We start from the raw sequence: 18,009 nt of genomic DNA, 5'->3' as shown, positions 1-18,009 counted from the left end.
GAGAGAGAGAGAGAGAGAGAGAGAGAGAGAGAGAGAGAGAGAGAGAGAGAGAGAGAGAGATTGGAGAAGAAAGGATGAGGAAGAGGGAAGCGAGAGGTTTCATACTTCCTAAAGGAATAATCAGGTGTTAATTTCTTGATAACACATTAAAATCTTATCACCTGTGATTAAATCCTGTAACTCAATAAATTGAGATGAGGTGGAGGTAACCAAATCTCCTCCTCTTCCCTTTCTACTCTTACATGGGTGAAGAAGAAGAGAGTTCAGAGTATGATAATCCAGAAGGCAAAAGTTAAAGGTATATTTTATAAGCAAGAAGAATTTATCTAGCAAAACTAAGTATAATCATAAAGGGGAAAATGGATCTTTAATTAAATAGAATATTTCCAAGTATTCCTGATGAAGATATCCAAGATCAGTAGATAGTTTGAAGTGAAAACACAGGATTCGAGAGAAATATAGAAGAGTAATTAGATGGGGCTATACAAAGGGCAACTAGATGGTCTAGTAGATAGAGTGCCAGGCCTGGTATCAGGAAAACTCATCTTCCTGAGTTCAAATGTGACCTCAGACCTTACTACATGGGCAAGTCACTTAAGCCTGTTTCTTTTAGTTTCCTCATTTGTAAAGTGAACTGGAGAAGAAAATAACAAACCACTCCAGTGTTTTTGCCAAGACAATCCCAAATGAGATCATGAAGAGTCAGAGGAAAAAAGGCTGAACAATAACAGCATATGATGAAGAAATATTTATATAGTAAAAGAGGGAGAAGAAGCAAGTGCCCCCTCAGGATACTAATTTTTTCAAAGGTGAGAGAGGGGAAAAATTAAGGAAGAAGACCTGGGATAAATTTTGCTTTGTTTTGATAACATTAAGAGGAAATAAAGAAAAAGGAAAGGAAAGGAAAACACTAATATGGAAGAAAGAAGGAGGTATGAGGGTGAAACCTGCTTTCTCACCTAACTAGGATGCTCAAGAAGCAGAAAGGAGCAGGGAGAGAAGGTTACACATGAACCTCACTTTTATCTGAATCAGGCAACAGAGGACTGAACACACACACACAAACACACACAAACATACTCACAAAGAGTTTTGTGTAAGAATACACTAAATTTATCAAGAAATCAGTCAGGTATGGAAATGGAGATGGGAGAAAGTGATTAAGGAGGAAAATAGATTTTGAGAAGGATTAACAACAAACTCAATTTTTTGAGATTGTAGGATAAAGAAGGAGAAAAAAGAAAGAAAGAAAAGGTAAGAGCTCATGCTTGGGGATAGGGTGAAGTGAAGAGAAGAAGAGTAACGGAATGGATGTAGATTGCATTAAACATAAACCTCTAGTATTAAAAACCCTCCTCTCCCAATACCCTCTTCTTTCCTTTAATTCTCAGAATTTCCATTTTTTTTGTGTTATGACAACCTCTTTAGGATACTCTCCCTATTTGCAGTCATGCTAAAAGGATGGGTTCCCAAGAGGGCAATAAGGGGAAAAAGTGTTGAAGGGTAGGCTGGAGGAAAATACACAATTAAAAATGTAAGTGCTATGATCTCACCCACGAGATAGATGAGATTAGCATAATGTATTAGAAAGCAGAGTTGTTACATGATATTTGTGTGAAACATACTTGAAAGAAAGATGTACTCTGAGTAAAAATCAAGGGGTGGAAAAATTTATTATGTTTCAGGTGAACTAAAAATAAAGTAGGGATGGCTAGCTATCATGATTTCATACAGATTTGATTAAAAGAGATAAACAGGGAAACTACATTGTGCTTAAGTCTACCATAGACAATGAATTAATATTAATACACTGCATAGCATAGCATCTAATATGTAAAAGAAAAGTTAATCAAACTTCCAGAAGAAATAGATTGAGAAACTATAATGACTGGGGATCTAAATTCATTCCCTTTCATATCTAGGCAAATTTAACCGAAAAGTAATAAATTAGAGAGAAGAGAAGAACTTGAACAGAATTTTAGGAATTTAAATATGATAGATCTCTGGAAATTATTGAACGAGAACTGAAAGGTGCTACCACCCTCCCAGTTCCCCAGGCTCACAAGATAGGTGGTTTTTTTTTTGAGTCCCCACTCTCTCTCACCCTTTTGCAATGTCCAGTCTTTTGTCAAAACTTATCAACTTTACCCTTGCAACATTTCTCACAGATGTCTCCTTCTCTCCTCTGATATTCCCTGTACCCTGGTGTAAGCCCTTTTCTTAAGTAATAAGTTTACATGTTATATACTTAAAAATATTGAAGTAGCCTGCTGGGTTTTAATCACTTTCTCTTCCTGACTCAGTTGTTGCAATTTAGGGAGATTTCTTGTTGACTTTGCTCATGCTGAGAGATAAGGAATAAATTTATGTGTTATATACTCAAAACTATTAAGTGCTAGATAACCACATTATTCTGGATAAGTAAACTTGCTTAGTGTTTTCATAATGGTTCAATTAGAGGCTATGTCTTGTTTCAAAATACAGACATGATTTTTTTTGTCACTTTATATGCTTAGAGGTATTATTTGGTTTCTGAATTTAAATTTAAACTATTCCGAAAGGAATCTCATTTCATACTTTACTGTTAGTCAGCTGGCTAAATGTAAAGAAGGAAGAAGGAAGAATAGGCAGGCAAATTATTGCTATTGTGACCTACCCCACTTGAAAGTTCTGATTTTTTCCAAGTATATATTATACCTATCCCATTTGGAATTATTTATTTTGTGTCTCTTAATACCTAACACCTTGATGTTAAATTATAGTAGCTACTATTCTAGGGCACATCTGGCCTTTTATCCTAAATGACTTTTGTATCCGAGCAAAACCTAGATCATCTGAACAAATTCTACAGATTCCACAAAATATGTATATATGTTGATATATCTCTGTGTGTAAGCACACACACACACACACACACACACACACACACACACACATATGTGCCTTTAAGACCTGTGATTTCATTGGTGTAGGGAGCTCTCACCAGTGAGGAAACTCTTTCTAGCAATGGAGGTCAGCACCTTCTCTCTAACTTGCAGTATTAGAGAGTTGTGTGAGTCACAGAACTTAAGTGATTTGCCCAGGTCACACAGCTGGTATGTGTCTACATATCTGAGATAGATTGTGTAATGCTTGGTGTATATTTTTGTGTATGTATATGTACACAAATAACAGATATATTTTTGCATAGATATATGTTTATAAAAAAATTTTATATGTATATAAAATTACATATAGATATATATTTTATATTTATTTATAGATATGTATGTAGAGTGTAGGATGTGTTCAAGGAAGATTATTACCTCTGGTGTGAGGGCAGCCAAGCCATTTTCATGGCTGCTTTCTACCTTTGGTAACTACCTGATTCACCAAACTCACCTGTGGCTTTAAGAAGCTGTAGTATGTGCAGTGGCCACGCGCTGGTAAACCATTTTGGCAGACATGCTAAACCATGTTGAGGGTAACCGAGGGGTCTCAAATCCATCACTGAATTAGGGGAGTATCTACCCCGAGCATGTGAAGACTTTCCCAGCAGAATGGGGGGATGAGAATAATTTGTTCCAATAGCCATGAAGGCAGTGAAGCAGGTGCCAAGGAGTGCTTAGAGCATGGTTAGACATCAAAGATGCCAAGGTCATCCATTGTATCCTGAGCCATCACCAGTCATCTTGACTTTGTCTTGCCACTGGACTTTGATGATGCTAGAAGAGAGAGTGAGGTCACCAACTTTGCACCATTCCACCTCACTTAAATCCAATTTATATGTGAATCAAAAGACATCATCCACACCATTTTACTATTTTTACCTACCTCAAAGTCCTGTGGTGACAGGCAAGTGACACTGGGATACACTGCGAGCTATAGTCACAACCTGGCCTGCAGATGGCCCAGACCATAGGGTTGGCTTCTCACTGGGCTGAAGCAGCAGTGGGATTTGGCAGCCCCCTGGTGTCTGAGCAGCATTTTTGAAGGACCACACTACTCATCTCCTGGTACGAGGAAGGGGCTAAAAAAAGGTGCCTTAAAAATTGTCTCCTACCTCACCATCGTCTGCTTACCATGTTAGGTGGGGATCCCACCCTGTGGTCAAAATACACACAAAAATGTACAAAAACTTTTACAAAGATGATTCCACTGACCATTGGTACATGGAATGTGCACAAACTTATGGACAACATGAAATCCAGTAGACCTGATAGAAGAAAAACTCTTGTGAGAAAACTTAGCAGGTATCACATTCAATTAGAAGCCCTCAGCGAAACAAAGTTAGCAAATGAAGGACAACTTACCAAAGTTAGAGCTGGATACACATTTTTCTGGAGTAGCTGTGGCAAAGGGGAGTGCCATGAAACTGGTGTAGATTTTGCAATCAAAACTTTTCTAGCCAACGAGCTTGTATACTCACCAAAAGGAGTGAACAAAAAACTCCTGACCTCATGATTGCCACCTGCAGGAAAGCACCATGCCATCATTATCAGTGCATATGCTGCCACCATGATGAACCCTGATGAGGTCAAAGAACAACTTTATGAACACTCGGAGACCCTCATTCTCAATGTGCTGAAAGAGGACAAGCTTACAATTCCAGGTGACTTTAATGCCAGAACAGGCACAAACTACCATACATGGCAGGGGATACTTGGGAGGAATGGAGTTGGAAACACCAACAGCAACAATTATTTACTACTGAAGACTTGTGCATCTCATGACCTCCTCATCACCAACACTGTATCCCATTTACCTAAATGCAATAAAACTTTATGTATGCACTCTTGTAGCAAACATTGGCATTTAATAGATTATGTCATTGTAAGGAGAAGAGAGAGACAGGATGTGGAAGCAGGAACAGTTTGCTGCTGACTTAGAGGAAAAGCTGAGCCAACACATAATTGACAACAGTGAAGCAGAAAAGGCATCAGCCACTTTCAGAGATTTGGTGCACTGCACTGCATTTATCCATCTGGGCCAGAGCACTCATAAACAGCATCAAGGTGAACTACTGCACTGCACTGACAGTAAATTATTTAAATTGAAAAGGCTACAAGCCAAGACTAAAGTGGAGGGAGAGTTGGTATGCAACTTTTTGTGTATAACGCTGGGATTAAGCAACATCATAGAATGTTAGTTCTCTAGGATTATCTTTAGAAATCATCTAGGTCCACTCTTTAATTTTATAAAGAAGCTGAGGACCAGAGAGGTTAGCTACCTGCTCAAAGTCACATTGGAACTAAGACTAGACAGAACCCATCTCTTCCTCTCCAGTCCTGTGTCCTTTCTGCTACACCATGTTACTCCAGTGTATGTACACCAGTAAAGCAAACCCATAATGCAAATTATTAATACTATACTGGTAAAATATATGTGTGTGCAAGTATGTGTGTGTGTCTGTCTCTTTGTCTTTCTGTATATGTATGTGTGTTAGTATATGTATATTACACATATAATATATATATATTAATTTTACAGATAAATTAAAGCCAGACACTTTAGCAGTTTCTAAACAATTTTTGTTGTTCAATCATTCATTTATATCCAACTTCACATGATTCCATTGACACTGTCCAAGGGGTTTAATAGTTTGCCATTTCCTTCTCCAATGTGCCCCCCATTTTACAGATGGGAAACTGAGGCAAATAGGGGTTCAGTGACTTGCCCAGGGTGACACAGCTGGTAAATGACTGTGGCTTGATTTGAACTTAGCCTTTTCTGACTCCAAGTTTGGTGTTCTATCCACTGTACCACATAGCTGCCCCTTCTAAACAATGCTCCATAATTCAAAATTATAATTAGCTCCTTGACCGTGTGATAAATGAAGCAACAGGCCTTAGTACCATTGTTTCTCTGTAACTCCTTTGGTGGTTTGCAGTCACTCAGAAGTCACAGTATCTTGAAGATGAAGGTTTCTGTATCTCTATGTAATATGTTTAATACAGGATATAATCTGGGATAGCTCACATTACAGGGAATAGCTTTATTTTCCTCTCCAAGATGAAAATTTGTTTCTTTTCAGTATTTCTATTGTTATTTTCAGGACAGCTAGATGTCACAGTGGATAGAGCTCTGGACTTGGAGTCAGGAAGGCCTCAGTTCAAATATAGCCTCACAAAATTCCTAGCTGTGTGACCTTGGGCAAGTCACTTACCTTCTGTTTGCCACTGGAGAAGGAAATGACAAATCATTCCAGCATCTTTGCTAAGAAAACCCTGTAAACAGAGGTCCACAGAAGTCACAAAGAGTTGGACTGAACAACAATTGTTATTTTTGAAAGGGATCACGAGGAGCCAAGTTTCCTTTTAACCTCTCACTCCCTCATAGATAAATATGACAAGTTGTGGATTTAGATACAGTCTTTTCATTTTGTTACAGAGAATGGGGTTGTGGGGAGGTGACTGAGGGGAAGAGTAAAACTACCAACCAACACTAAAGCACAAACCAACCAAATACTACTAAAGGCTTTAACAGTATTGCTTAAGGTCATTGTTAAATGCCTGGTTTGGGGTCCTTTGTTTAACTGGCACTGATAAGGTCAAAAGATAGGGAGAGATTGAAAATAGGTGATAAAATGGAGATGACAGAGGGGGCAATCTGTTGGAGGAGACAGAATGGCAGGGGATTGCTTGAACAAGAAGAGGGGTTAGCTTTGGTAAGGAGTAAGGCTACTTCATCATGTAAGGTGGGTAAAGGAGAAAATAGTGGCAGAAGGCACCTGAGTGATAGAAGATGAGGAAGAAGGGAGAAGCGGGACTTCACAGCCTCATTTTTTTCTGTAAAATATGAGGCAATGATGTTTGCTGATAGAGTAAGTGGAAGGGGAACTATCTGAAGTTTGAGTGGGGATGAAAAGCTTGGGAAGAACTGTGGATGGTGAAATAATGAGTTGATAAACTAAACAATGTGATTTCTCTACATGTACCTCACTTCCATTGTTCTCTGTGCTGCCCCTGCCCCTGATGCATATATTTGATGGACAGTTCACTTCATGTGTATGGGGGAACTTGTGAAATAGAATTTGTGTTAGATGTGCGTTACCACTCTGGTATCCAAGGTAGTAGCCACCCAACTCACAAGTGCTAATGCAAATTCAAGGTAATAGAATAACTCGTAGAGGCAAGCAGCCAGGAAAAAGAAGACCTTCAAATATGGAAGAAAAGCAATTAGGCTTGTAGGATTGGCTAGCAGTCCTGTTGGAGTTATGTAATGTAAATTTGTACCAGACCCAGTCAAAACAGTTGTGTGATTTTCTCCACGTTCATTCAGCAAGCACATGTTTAGAAGTAAAGGTAAATAGTAGGAAAGGCAGCCCAGGCCAGGGTTTGACTGGGTGTAATCAATGATATAAAGAGGCTAAGGACTCAAAAGAGGAGGTCAGTGTAGAGTTTAATTTGTTCATCAAAGAGTCAAGACACGGAGAAAATGAGAGAGTTGAGGTGCAGGGGAAATGGCCTGGGAGAGAATTAAGCTGTCAAGGTATTACAGGTCATGGTGAAGACGAAGAGTAGTGATTTGTAAGGGAAATAAGTATAAGGAAGAATCTCAGAATTCTTTTTATTTGCATTTTTCTAATTAGTAATGATTGGGAGCATTTTTTTCCATGTGGCTATGGATAGCCTGTATTTCTTCCTTTGAGAACATAGGACCTATGATGCAATGTATATGTATATATATGTATAATAATATGTAATAACAATAATTTTGGTTCTACCTGATGGCAATTTCTGTTATTTTTATGTCTGCAGCAAAAGGGTTCTGAGGCAACCAATGAAAAGGAGACCCCTTCTGGTGAGAATGGTAAGACAGTAAAAAACACCCATACACACAGGCAGTACATACAGCACTAGGTTGATTGAACACAGGAAGATATTGGTTTAAATCTTGTTTCTGACACTTATTAGCTGCGTGACTTTGTCACTTAATCCTTCTACATGTCTTAGGGAACGAAGTCCCTAAGAATAATTTACTATGTCACAGATAAGTTGTGTTCTGTATTGGTTTAAGGATTTCCCATAAAAGGAGTTCCCTATACTGACAAAAGTATGGAATTCTGTATGCATTTGAGAATATGTTTACATATATACATATATAATGTAATACACATATATGTGTATTATATATATTATCACTCTGGCCACTCTGCTGAGTCTATCTCAGGAAGAGCTCTGTGTGTGTGTGTGTGTGTGTGTGTAAGAAAATAGCTTGTAAACATAAAAACATTTTACCTCTGAGTGTTTCTGTTGTTGGGAATAATTGCAAGTCAGTTTGTTTCCTTTTTTTTTTCAGGAATGCCTCAAGTATTTCTCTGTTGTTGAAGGTCCGTCCTTTTCATTTGATGATTAAGCTTAGCTTTTCAGGATATTTAATTTGGGGTTGTAGCTTCAGTTAACTTTGTTTTTTGGAATGTGTTATTCCATTCTTATCTTTATTTTTCTCATTATTATGGAATCCATTTGGTTTATTCTAATTGCTTTTCTTTCATATCTGAAGGTCTTTATTCCTGGCTGCTTGCCTCTACGAGTTATTCTCCTACCTTGAATTTGCATTACCCCTTGTGGGGTGGGTGGCTGTTACCTTGGGTACTAGGGTGGTAGTGCACATCTAACACAAATTCTATTTCACAAGTTCCCCCATAAACATGAAGTGAACTGTCCATCAAATACATGCATCAGGGGCAGGGTTAGCACAGAGAACAGTGGTAGTGAGGTACATGTAGAGAAATCACGTTACTTAGGTTGCTTACTCTTCTGATTTCTCTCCTAATGCAGTCTCCACAAAGCTTAACTCTTGATTACCAGGGATAGCTTTCAGGCTTATGGCATCTTCTTTACTTCTAGGTATCATGCTTCTTGAAGCTGCTTCTAATCTCAGTCACCTGTCTGTCTTTATCCATGGTTGTCTGGAATATCTTTCCTCCCTTAACTGTGCCTTTAACAATCCCCAGATTCTGGATATGGTGTCCTCTTCTGGTCAGATTGCTCCCCTGCTAGATGCTGTGTCCAATCGTGTAGGTTTGAAGAGAAAGAAATACCCTCTTCCCATCTCCAAAGCAATTCCCTCTCAGGGGCTGAATTCTTCCTTAGCTTCTGGTTTCTGCCAGAGCTGCCTTGACCTCCCAAGATACTTGATTAACTCATTGGCTATATGGATTAGCCATTTAAGATTTCTAGGAATATGGTCAGTTTTTTTTCTTATTAAAATTTAATTACAGCAGAGGAAGGAAAATTCTATTTAATTCCATCAGAGAAAGGTGTTCATAATTTGTAAAGGGATCACTGAGTGAACTTCTTAATACATAAACATCTCAGCATTTGTGATTCTATCAAGTGATTATATCAATTGAATTGAGGGGTGGGTATGTGGAAATCATCCCACTCCCTTATATTGTGTGGTATTGACTACCCTAACCCCCATTGCCTGCAGACTAAGTATGTTGTATTTCACTCCTTTCCCAGTGTTCTTTTGTACCCTTAAGGGCATTGGGAAGTGTCTGCCAATAGCTCTAGTGCCTATTGATGGTGTTTCAAGTGTAGGGGGTGTTCACCTACACCCTAGCTCCATTTAACCACTTACAGTTGGTTTAGCTTTTACAAAGAAATATTTATTTTAAACGGTATAAGCACAAACACTCTCCAACATATGGGAGGCATAATCTCTCTCCCTTACCTGTATCAGCTCAGTCACTGAGAAGAGGAAGGGGATTAGGTTAAGTTTATATTGTCCTTGATTTGTCTCTAATAATTTTCCCCCAAATGGGATTTCCCCCTCTTTCTCTGTAATCATAGTACTAATTTTTTTCAGTTATTTAGCTGAATATATTTTAAGGCAACCTTATACCCAGTGGCTCTCTTCTTCTTATCTTTAAGCCACTTTACCCCTTTCCCTTGTTTTAGAGTTTTGCTTAACTTAATAGTTTTTTTCTTTCTTATGAAACACTTTCAAGATTCAACTCAAATGCCACTTCTTTCAAAAAACCATTCCCATTTTCTCCAATTATTATTTCCCTATTCTAATATACTACATATGCCTTGTGTACAAGTGTGTACATAGTGTCAATGAGCTTATAGTCCACTGGGAAATAACCACATATGAACAGAAAATCCAGAATATACACAAGGCATATATAGAGTGTCAGAGCAGGGAGATAATAATTGGGGAAATAAGAAGGGGTTTTAAGAATCAGAGTTTAAGAGGGAGAGCCTTCTACCCGTGGAGTATAGCCTGTGCAAAAGCACAGAGATGAGAAAATGAACATTGTATAGAGGAAACAGCAAATAGGCTTGATGGGGGTATTCTGTGTACTTGAAAGAAAGTTTAAGAGGAAAATTAATGAGTTCTATTTTGAAAATGTTGAGTTTGAGGTATCTGTGAATTATCCAGGTGGAGATGTCCTGCAGTAAATTGGAGATTTGGGGTTAGAGCTCAAGAAAGAGTTGAGGGCTAGACATGAGGTGGGTATCATGTGCATAAGGAAGATTGTTAAATCCATGAGAGCTGAGTACAGAGAGAGAAGCATAGGGGAGGATGAGGGGGAAGATGATGATGAAGGAGAAATTATGGATATCACACCTGCCAAAAGAAAGGCTGCTTCTGTGAAGCTGGCCTTGAGAAAGTTGAGATAGGTAAGGAATCAGAGGAGGAGGAAGAGGAAGTGCCAAAGAAGCACCAGGGAAAGTAAAAAGGAAATGGGCAAACAGAAATCCCTTGAAGCTAAGACACAGAAATTAGAAACTGGAGCATCTACAAATTTCAGTCTCTTCACTGCTAACCCAAATTTCCACAAAGCTGCTTCTGAACTAAAATCTGACATCATGGACTTCTTTGTGGGAAAAAAAAGAACCTTGCATTTGTGGACATGGCACCGCCAGGAAATTTGGCTATGTGGAATTTGAATAACCTGAAGACATGGAAAAAGCTCTGGAATTCAGTGGCCACAAAGTCGTTGGCTCTGAAATGAAACTAGAAAAAGCAAAAAAGAAAAGAAGATCAAAATGCAAGGATGCTCTTTATTAAGAATCTGCCTTATAAAGTAACTCAGGAGGAACTCAAGAAGTGTTTAAAAATGTTATTGAGTTTAGACTAATCTGTGCCAAAGATGAGACATGACAAAGAATTGCCTACATTGAATTTAAGTCAGAAGCAATTTAGGGCCTCACAAGAGAAATAGAGAGCTGAGATTAATGGTTGGGCATACATTCTGAACCACACAGGAGAGAAAAGTCAAGGACAAGAGAATACAAGAGGTGGGAAGAATAATGCCTAGAGCAGGAATGGCAACAAAGTGGCAGACTCAAAGACATGGTTGGTGAATAACTTTGGCTACAGTGTCACAGAAAAAAGTCTCCAAGTAATGTCTGAGAAGGCAACATCAATAAGCTTGCTCCCAAACAACCAATGCCAACCTAAAGGATTTGCATTCATTAATTTGCCTCCATGGAAGATGCAAAAGAAGCTTTGAATTCTTGTAACAATATAGAAATTGAAGGCAGAGTCATCAGGTTGGAGTTAAAGGGCCATTAGACAACTAATGTAGTCCCAAGGATCCAGTCCTACGAAATTTTGTTCAGCAAAGGTCTGTCTGAAGACAGAAGAAACATTGAAAGATTCATTTCATAGTTCTATTGGTGCCAGGATAGTCACAGAAAGGATTATCTAAAGCATTCAGTTTTATGGACTTCAGCTCAGAAGAAGATGCTAAAGAGGTCATGGAAGACCAGAAGATTGATGGAAACAAAGTAACTCTAGATTGGGCCAAGCCCAGTGGCTTTGGAAACCATGGTGGCAGTGGCCATAGAGGGTTTGGTGGCCAAGCTGGTGGTAAATGAGGCGGGGGATTTGGGGGCAGAGAGCAAGGAAACTTTGTAGGTCAGGGTAGTTTTTGACAAGTCCAAGGAGGAAACAACAAGCCACATGTAAAGAAAACAAAGTTTGAATAGCTTCTCCCCCATTCCCTTTCCCCCTGCTATTTCCCGTAGGAATTTTATCCTGTCATCTAATCTTTGACAGAGCATTCTGAAGACATTTTAAGAGAAACACGAAGTTCAGAGGTCTTCTTGGAAAAACTTGGATAACATTTCAAGGGAGAGAGCTTATTGGTTTTAATGTTAAATATAAACTTTTTGTGTAGACGTGTGATAGATGCAGGAGTTAACCTTTATGTCTGTGAGTTGTCTTGAGTTTATAATGTTATGCCCCATGTATAAAACAATTTTTCATACAAAAATTAGTAACTGTAAAAAATAGAACAAAATAAAAAATGAAAAAAGAAAATGTTTCATTTCATCCCTAACTTCTAACTGCCAAATGTTATAGATGCAACTCTAAAATCAGTGCCTTCTGTTTAGGTTCAATGTTGGGACAAAATGAGGCACTTATGAGTCATTGAACACTTAACAAAGGAAGAGGTTTGCTTTGCCCTAACAAAACAAGTATATGCAACAAAGATATATAGCAAGGCTACAGTGGTAGTTGACTTCTCTCAACATGGTCCCCCTCATGTCCTTCTGGAAATGTGTCCAGTCAGTCAGTCATCAGAGTTCATCAACTTGTGTAGTATCAGGAAGTCACCAAATTTCAGAGGCATCAAGCCTATGTGGCTTGGGCTTTTTATTGGCCCTACGCTAGAAAGCTGTATCATAGATTGTATATATGGGTTGTGTGTGGAGAGGAAGCTGTGTAAGCATTTCTTTCATGGAGTAACTAATGGATTCTCTCTATTTTCACTTTGCCCTTTGATTCTAAAAGATCTGGAAAGCTTTTTGAAACAATGTCTTGAAATTTCATTTCTAGGCGCTCCTTTTGGTTATGCCTTTCAGGTAATCTAATGATTCTTAAATTTTCTCATTTTTTTTAAGGTCATTTGTTTTTACTATGAGATACATTAACTTCTTTTTGGTCCATTCTGATTTTCAAGGAGTTTGGGTTCTTTTGGAGTGTGAGGTTTTATAACTTTTGTTCCAAGGTATTAACTGTTTTTCCAATTCTGTCTTCTATCAGTCTCATTTCACCATGTTTTTTTTTTTTTAGCACTCTCATTTGATTTTAATTTTAATTAAAATAATTCTTTTTAAATTTTTAATTTTTTATATTTTAATTCATTTTAATTCTTTAAACAAACTTTACATTTCTTCCATGAATTCTAGATGAACTTGTGCCTCAACTTTTCTTTTAGGATTGCTTATGGATGTTATGGAGGCAGTCTTTTATTTTGGAATTGTGCCTTGAGTAACCTTGTAACCATATTAACTTTTGATGGTAGGGTTTTTTTTTGGTTTGTTCATTCTTCCAGGCTTTAGACTTTTTGTTAGGGTCAGGATCTGCGCACTTTGAAGGCAATGTGTGGGCTGAGCTTGTGTCCTCTTGGGTCCTTGTGCTGCTTTCTTGGGGGTTAATTAATTGTGTATAGTTGTGTATAATTCCAGGATCTCAAGTTCAGGCTAGGGACCTGCAAATTTTCAATGCTCCCAAAATGGTGTGTTCTGGGGCAAAGTCTGATTGCTGCCCTTTTGGTCTGAGCTCTGAATTTCTGGCTTGGGTTTGAGAACTGGAGCTGGGTACTGAGCATCTGAGCTGCAAATTGACACCTGTTCCAGCATCCTTGAATGATTTTGCCAAAATGTAGCCCACTTTTATGGATTTGGGAACTCTCCTTTTCCTGATATACAGTGTTGGTCCCTTTTCAGTTCCTGCAGGCTGCCACGCTCCATGAGGCATCCTCCTCACCTCAGACCTCTATGCTTATCTCTATGCTAACCTGGTTGGAAACAAAATGACATGCTTTTTCTTGAATTTCCTGATCAGGACTTGGTCTGGAACATTTTCTAGGTCTTGGGGGAAGGAATTTGGCTGTGTTTCTTCCAGCTATTAGACCATCTTTGCTCTGTCTCCCAAGAGGCCCCTTTGACTCTATAATATCTGATCTCTGGGATCTTGTCCCTTCAATCAGTTGCTGTCTTTCATTTTTAATCCTTCCTTACTCACCGATTCTTTCCCTTCTACCAACAAATATACCTAGGTTTTAGTGGACCTTGACATCTCCTCAGGTTATCTTAGATTTCTTCTACCTTTCCTAGCCAAATTACTAGAAAAAGTTGCCTTAATTTCTTGCCTGAATTTCTCTCAGTTTTCCTGATACTCATTCATTTCTGTCTGTTTCAGTCCAGCTTCCAACCTACCATTCTACTGAAACTTCACGTTCCAAAGTTACTAATAATCTCAGCTGCTAAATTTTTCCATTCTTTATTCTACCTGATCATTGTATAATGTGGCTGTTAATGTGTGCAATGTTCTCCTGGTTCTACTCACCTCACTGAGCGTCAGTTCATATGGTTTTTTCATCAGGTTTTTCTGAAACCATACCACTTGTCATTTCTTATTGCACAACAATATTCAATCACAATCATGTAACACAACTTGTTTAGTCATTCCCTAATTAATAGGCATACCCTCAATTTCCAATTCTTTTCTACCACAAAAAGAGCTGCTATAAACATTTTTGTACACACTGGTTCCTTTCCTTTTTCTTTGATCTCTTTGGGATACAGAACTAGTCATGGTATTGCTAGATCAAAGGGTATGTACAGTTTTATAGACCTTTGGGTATAGTTCCAAATTGTTCTCCAGAATGGTTGGACTAGTTCTCAACTCCACCAGCAGTGTATTAGTGTCCAAATTTTTCCATATCCCCTTCAATGTTTGCCATTTTCCTTTTCTGTCATGTTAGCCAATCTGCTAGGTTTGAAGTGGTACCTCAGAGTTATTTTAATTTTCATTTATCTAATCAATAGTGATTTAGAGCAATTTTTTTCATATGACTATAGATAGCTTTGATTTCTTCTTCTGAAAACTGCATCTTCATATCCTTTGACTATTTATCAATTGGGGAATTACTCATATTTTAAAAAATTTGACTCAGTTCCCTATATATTTAAGGAATGATGTCTTTATCAGAGAAAACTGCTTTTTAATCCCCTATCTGCTTTCCTTCTATAATTTTGGCTGCATTGGTTTTGTTTGTTAAAAACTTTAAATTCATGTAATCAAAATTATCCTTTTTTATTTCCCATGATCCTCTCTGTTTTTTGTTTAGTCATAAATTCTCCCCTTATCCATAGATCTGACAGATAAAATTTTCCATGCTCCTTTAATTTGCTTGTGATATCACTTTTAATGTCTAAATCATGTACCTATTTTGACCTTATCTTGGTATACATTGTGAAATGTTGGTCCATATCTAGTTTCTGCCAAACTACTTTCCAATTTTCCCAGGATTGTTGTCCAATAGTAAGTTCTTTTCCCCAAAGCTTGGATCTTTGGGTTTATCAAACTCTACAATATTATGGTCATTTACTACTGTGTAATATGTACCTAATCTATTCTAGATCCACCACTGTATTTCTTGGCCAGTACCTGGTTGCTTTCATGATTACTACTTTGTAATATAACTTGAAATCTGGCACTGCTAGTTTGCCTTACTTCATGTTTTTTTTCCTTGACGTTTTGTTCTTCCAAATGAATTTTGTTATTATTTTTTTCTAGCTCTATCAAATACTTTTTGGTAGTTTAATTGGCATGACACTGAATAAGTAAATTAATTTTAGTAGATGTTATTTTTATTATGATCGCTAAGCTTACCCATGAATAATTAATATTTTTCCAACTGTTTAGATCTGACTTTATTTGTGTGAAAAGTATTTTGTAATTGTGTTCATATAGTTCCTGGGTTTGTGTTGGTAGGAAGATTCCCAAGTTTTTCATATTGTCTGCAGTCTTTTAAATGGAATGTCTCTTTTTTTCTCTTTCTTCTGGATTTTGTTGGTAATATATAGAAATACTGATGATTTATGTAGGTTTAATTTATATCCTGCAACTTGGTTAAAGTTGTTAATTGTTTCAATTAATTTTTTAGCTGATTCCCTAGGATTCTCTAAGGATACCATTTATTGTCTTCAAAGAATGATAGTTTTTTTTCCTCATTGCTTATTCCAATTCCTTCAATTTCTTTGTCTTGTCTTATTGCAATAGCTAGCATTTCTAGCACAATATTGAATAATAGCAGTGATAATGGACATCATTGCTTCACCCCTGATCTGATTGGGAAGGCTTCTAGCTTTATCTCCATTACAGAATACTTGCTGATGGTTTTTGATAGATGCTACTTATCATTTTAAAGAAAGGTACATTTATTGCTATGCTTTCTGATGCTTTTAGTAACAATGAGTGTTCTATTTTATCAAAACCTTGATATTTGGGATTTAAAAAATAAATATTTCTTGATTAAAATATTTAGTCAAACATATAAGACTAATGAAGTGTTCCTAAGGAGTTCTGGGAATAGAAATACACTTTCATTCAGACATGACAATTATAAAGACAGAAATACTTAAAAATCACATATAGAGGAAAATGTTAAATGTAATAATTTCATACCTGAGTATTACTCCTTGGGTGTATCCTCTTTCTCTTGTAGTAATAATACCCAGCCTGTCTTCTGATTGTAATTAAAATAATTCCCCTGAATTTCATTTTCCTTTCTAAATTTGTCTTGTCTTCAGGGCCTGCCATCATCTTATTTTTAGTTTAATTACTTTCTTGTTTATTTGTTTTCTTGATACAGATGGACAAAAGAAAGTTCAGGAGGAATTTCAAATCGACATGGATGCGCCAGAGACAGAACGTGCAGCTGTGACAATACAGTCTCAATTCAGAAAATTCCAGAAGAAAAAGGCAGGGTCCCAGTCTTAATGTTAAGAGTTTCCTCACAGTTAATGAAAATGAATAGAATTCTACAGTCATCAGATAAAAAAATACCTGAACAAATAAACTAATTAACAAAAACTCCCAAACAGCTGCATATTACACATCTGAATTTCAAACACGAAGTGCATGTATGGAAGTTCTTGATATTTATATCCATGTAGGAAAATGTAAGACAGTGATATTTAAGTGATTAAAGCTGTTTGTTTAGCTCTAGTACTATCTCTTCTGTAACTAACAACTTTATTTGATGTTATAATAAAACAAAATAAAGAAGTGTCTGTCTTCATTTGCTGTTTTATATCAATATAGCAAGTTATAAAGCATTACAAAACAAATTTAGATTTTCTTCTCCACTCAAAGCTTGGAGACATAATCTGGAAATTTGAATTTGTTATTATTGTTGTTTACTGAGGGAGGTAAAATGATTTCTCAGTCTTGCTTGACTTACTTGGAGAATATCCATTATGTCAACAATTTTTTTAGTAAAGGAAAAACAAGGAATTTGCTGCATAGGCCTGAACAGGAAGAATACATTTGCTATGTGTTTGATCTGGCTAGGGTACCAACTGAGGCAACAATTGCTGATCCAGGGTAGGAGAAATGAATATAATCCACCTATATTTGGTTCATATAATTTAGACTTACATAATGCATAAATAAAGAACAATACACTCTTCTCTCCCAACCACCCCCACCTAACTATTAATAATGTAGGGGAAAATTCATGGAAATTTTTAGCTCCTCATAACTATTATTTCATGTATTAAAAAACTCTTTGGCCTCTGGGAGAATGGAGGCTTTTCTGCTTCTTCTATATTTTCCTATGGTCTTCACCCTGTTTGTTACCCATTAGTATTATTTACCAGAATTTGCAATTTTGGGGCCTTTCCTATCTCTTCTCCTCCCCTGCAAGTCTCATAGTTGAATCACTGTACATACAAACTCACTTTGAGGCTTCATACATAGGGATGAGAAGCTAATGATTTAGAGAAAATGATTTCACAGGAGCAAAGTACCATGTACCTTCTTCAGTTGGTAAGGTTTATGGATGGATACTTTTCAGGCCAGGATAGTCTGTGCCATCCTGTGCTACGGGGGACTGGTTAAGAATCCAGAACACTGCCTGACTTTAGTAGCTCAGTGGTAGTGATACTGAGACCACACATATGCTAACAGAAACAGACAAAGGTGGGTATTTGAATCAGTAACCCAGGTAATTCAAACTAACTCTCCATACTTGACACTCACAACCTTTCC

General features: G+C 37.3%; 1 protein-coding gene and 1 pseudogene across 2 annotated transcripts in view; both read left to right on the top strand.

Moving 5' to 3' along the window:
• Window positions 1-16,985, top strand: part of PCP4 (Purkinje cell protein 4) — a 22,916-nt gene extending 5,931 nt beyond the window's left edge. Inside the window, exons 3-5 of one of the 2 annotated variants that reach the window (XM_027843664.1) lie at window positions 7,740-7,791; window positions 8,281-8,311; window positions 16,610-16,985. In XM_027843664.1, the coding sequence (XP_027699465.1) occupies window positions 7,740-7,791; window positions 8,281-8,311; window positions 16,610-16,737 (211 nt within the window). In that variant the 3' untranslated portion in view covers window positions 16,738-16,985. The remainder of the gene's footprint in view (window positions 1-7,739; window positions 7,792-8,280; window positions 8,312-16,609) is intronic. The other variant, XM_027843665.1, reaches the window with a different exon arrangement.
• LOC114029262 lies at window positions 8,837-11,930 on the top strand (annotated as a pseudogene).
• Window positions 16,986-18,009: the final 1,024 nt, after the last annotated feature.

The sequence above is a fragment of the Vombatus ursinus genome, unplaced genomic scaffold, assembly GCF_900497805.2.
Source record: "Vombatus ursinus unplaced genomic scaffold, bare-nosed wombat genome assembly UNPS02014924.1, whole genome shotgun sequence".
NCBI classification, from domain to species: Eukaryota; Metazoa; Chordata; class Mammalia; order Diprotodontia; family Vombatidae; genus Vombatus; species Vombatus ursinus.
Note: the sequence above shows the minus strand (reverse complement) of the source record. Positions and strands in the feature narration are given on the sequence as shown.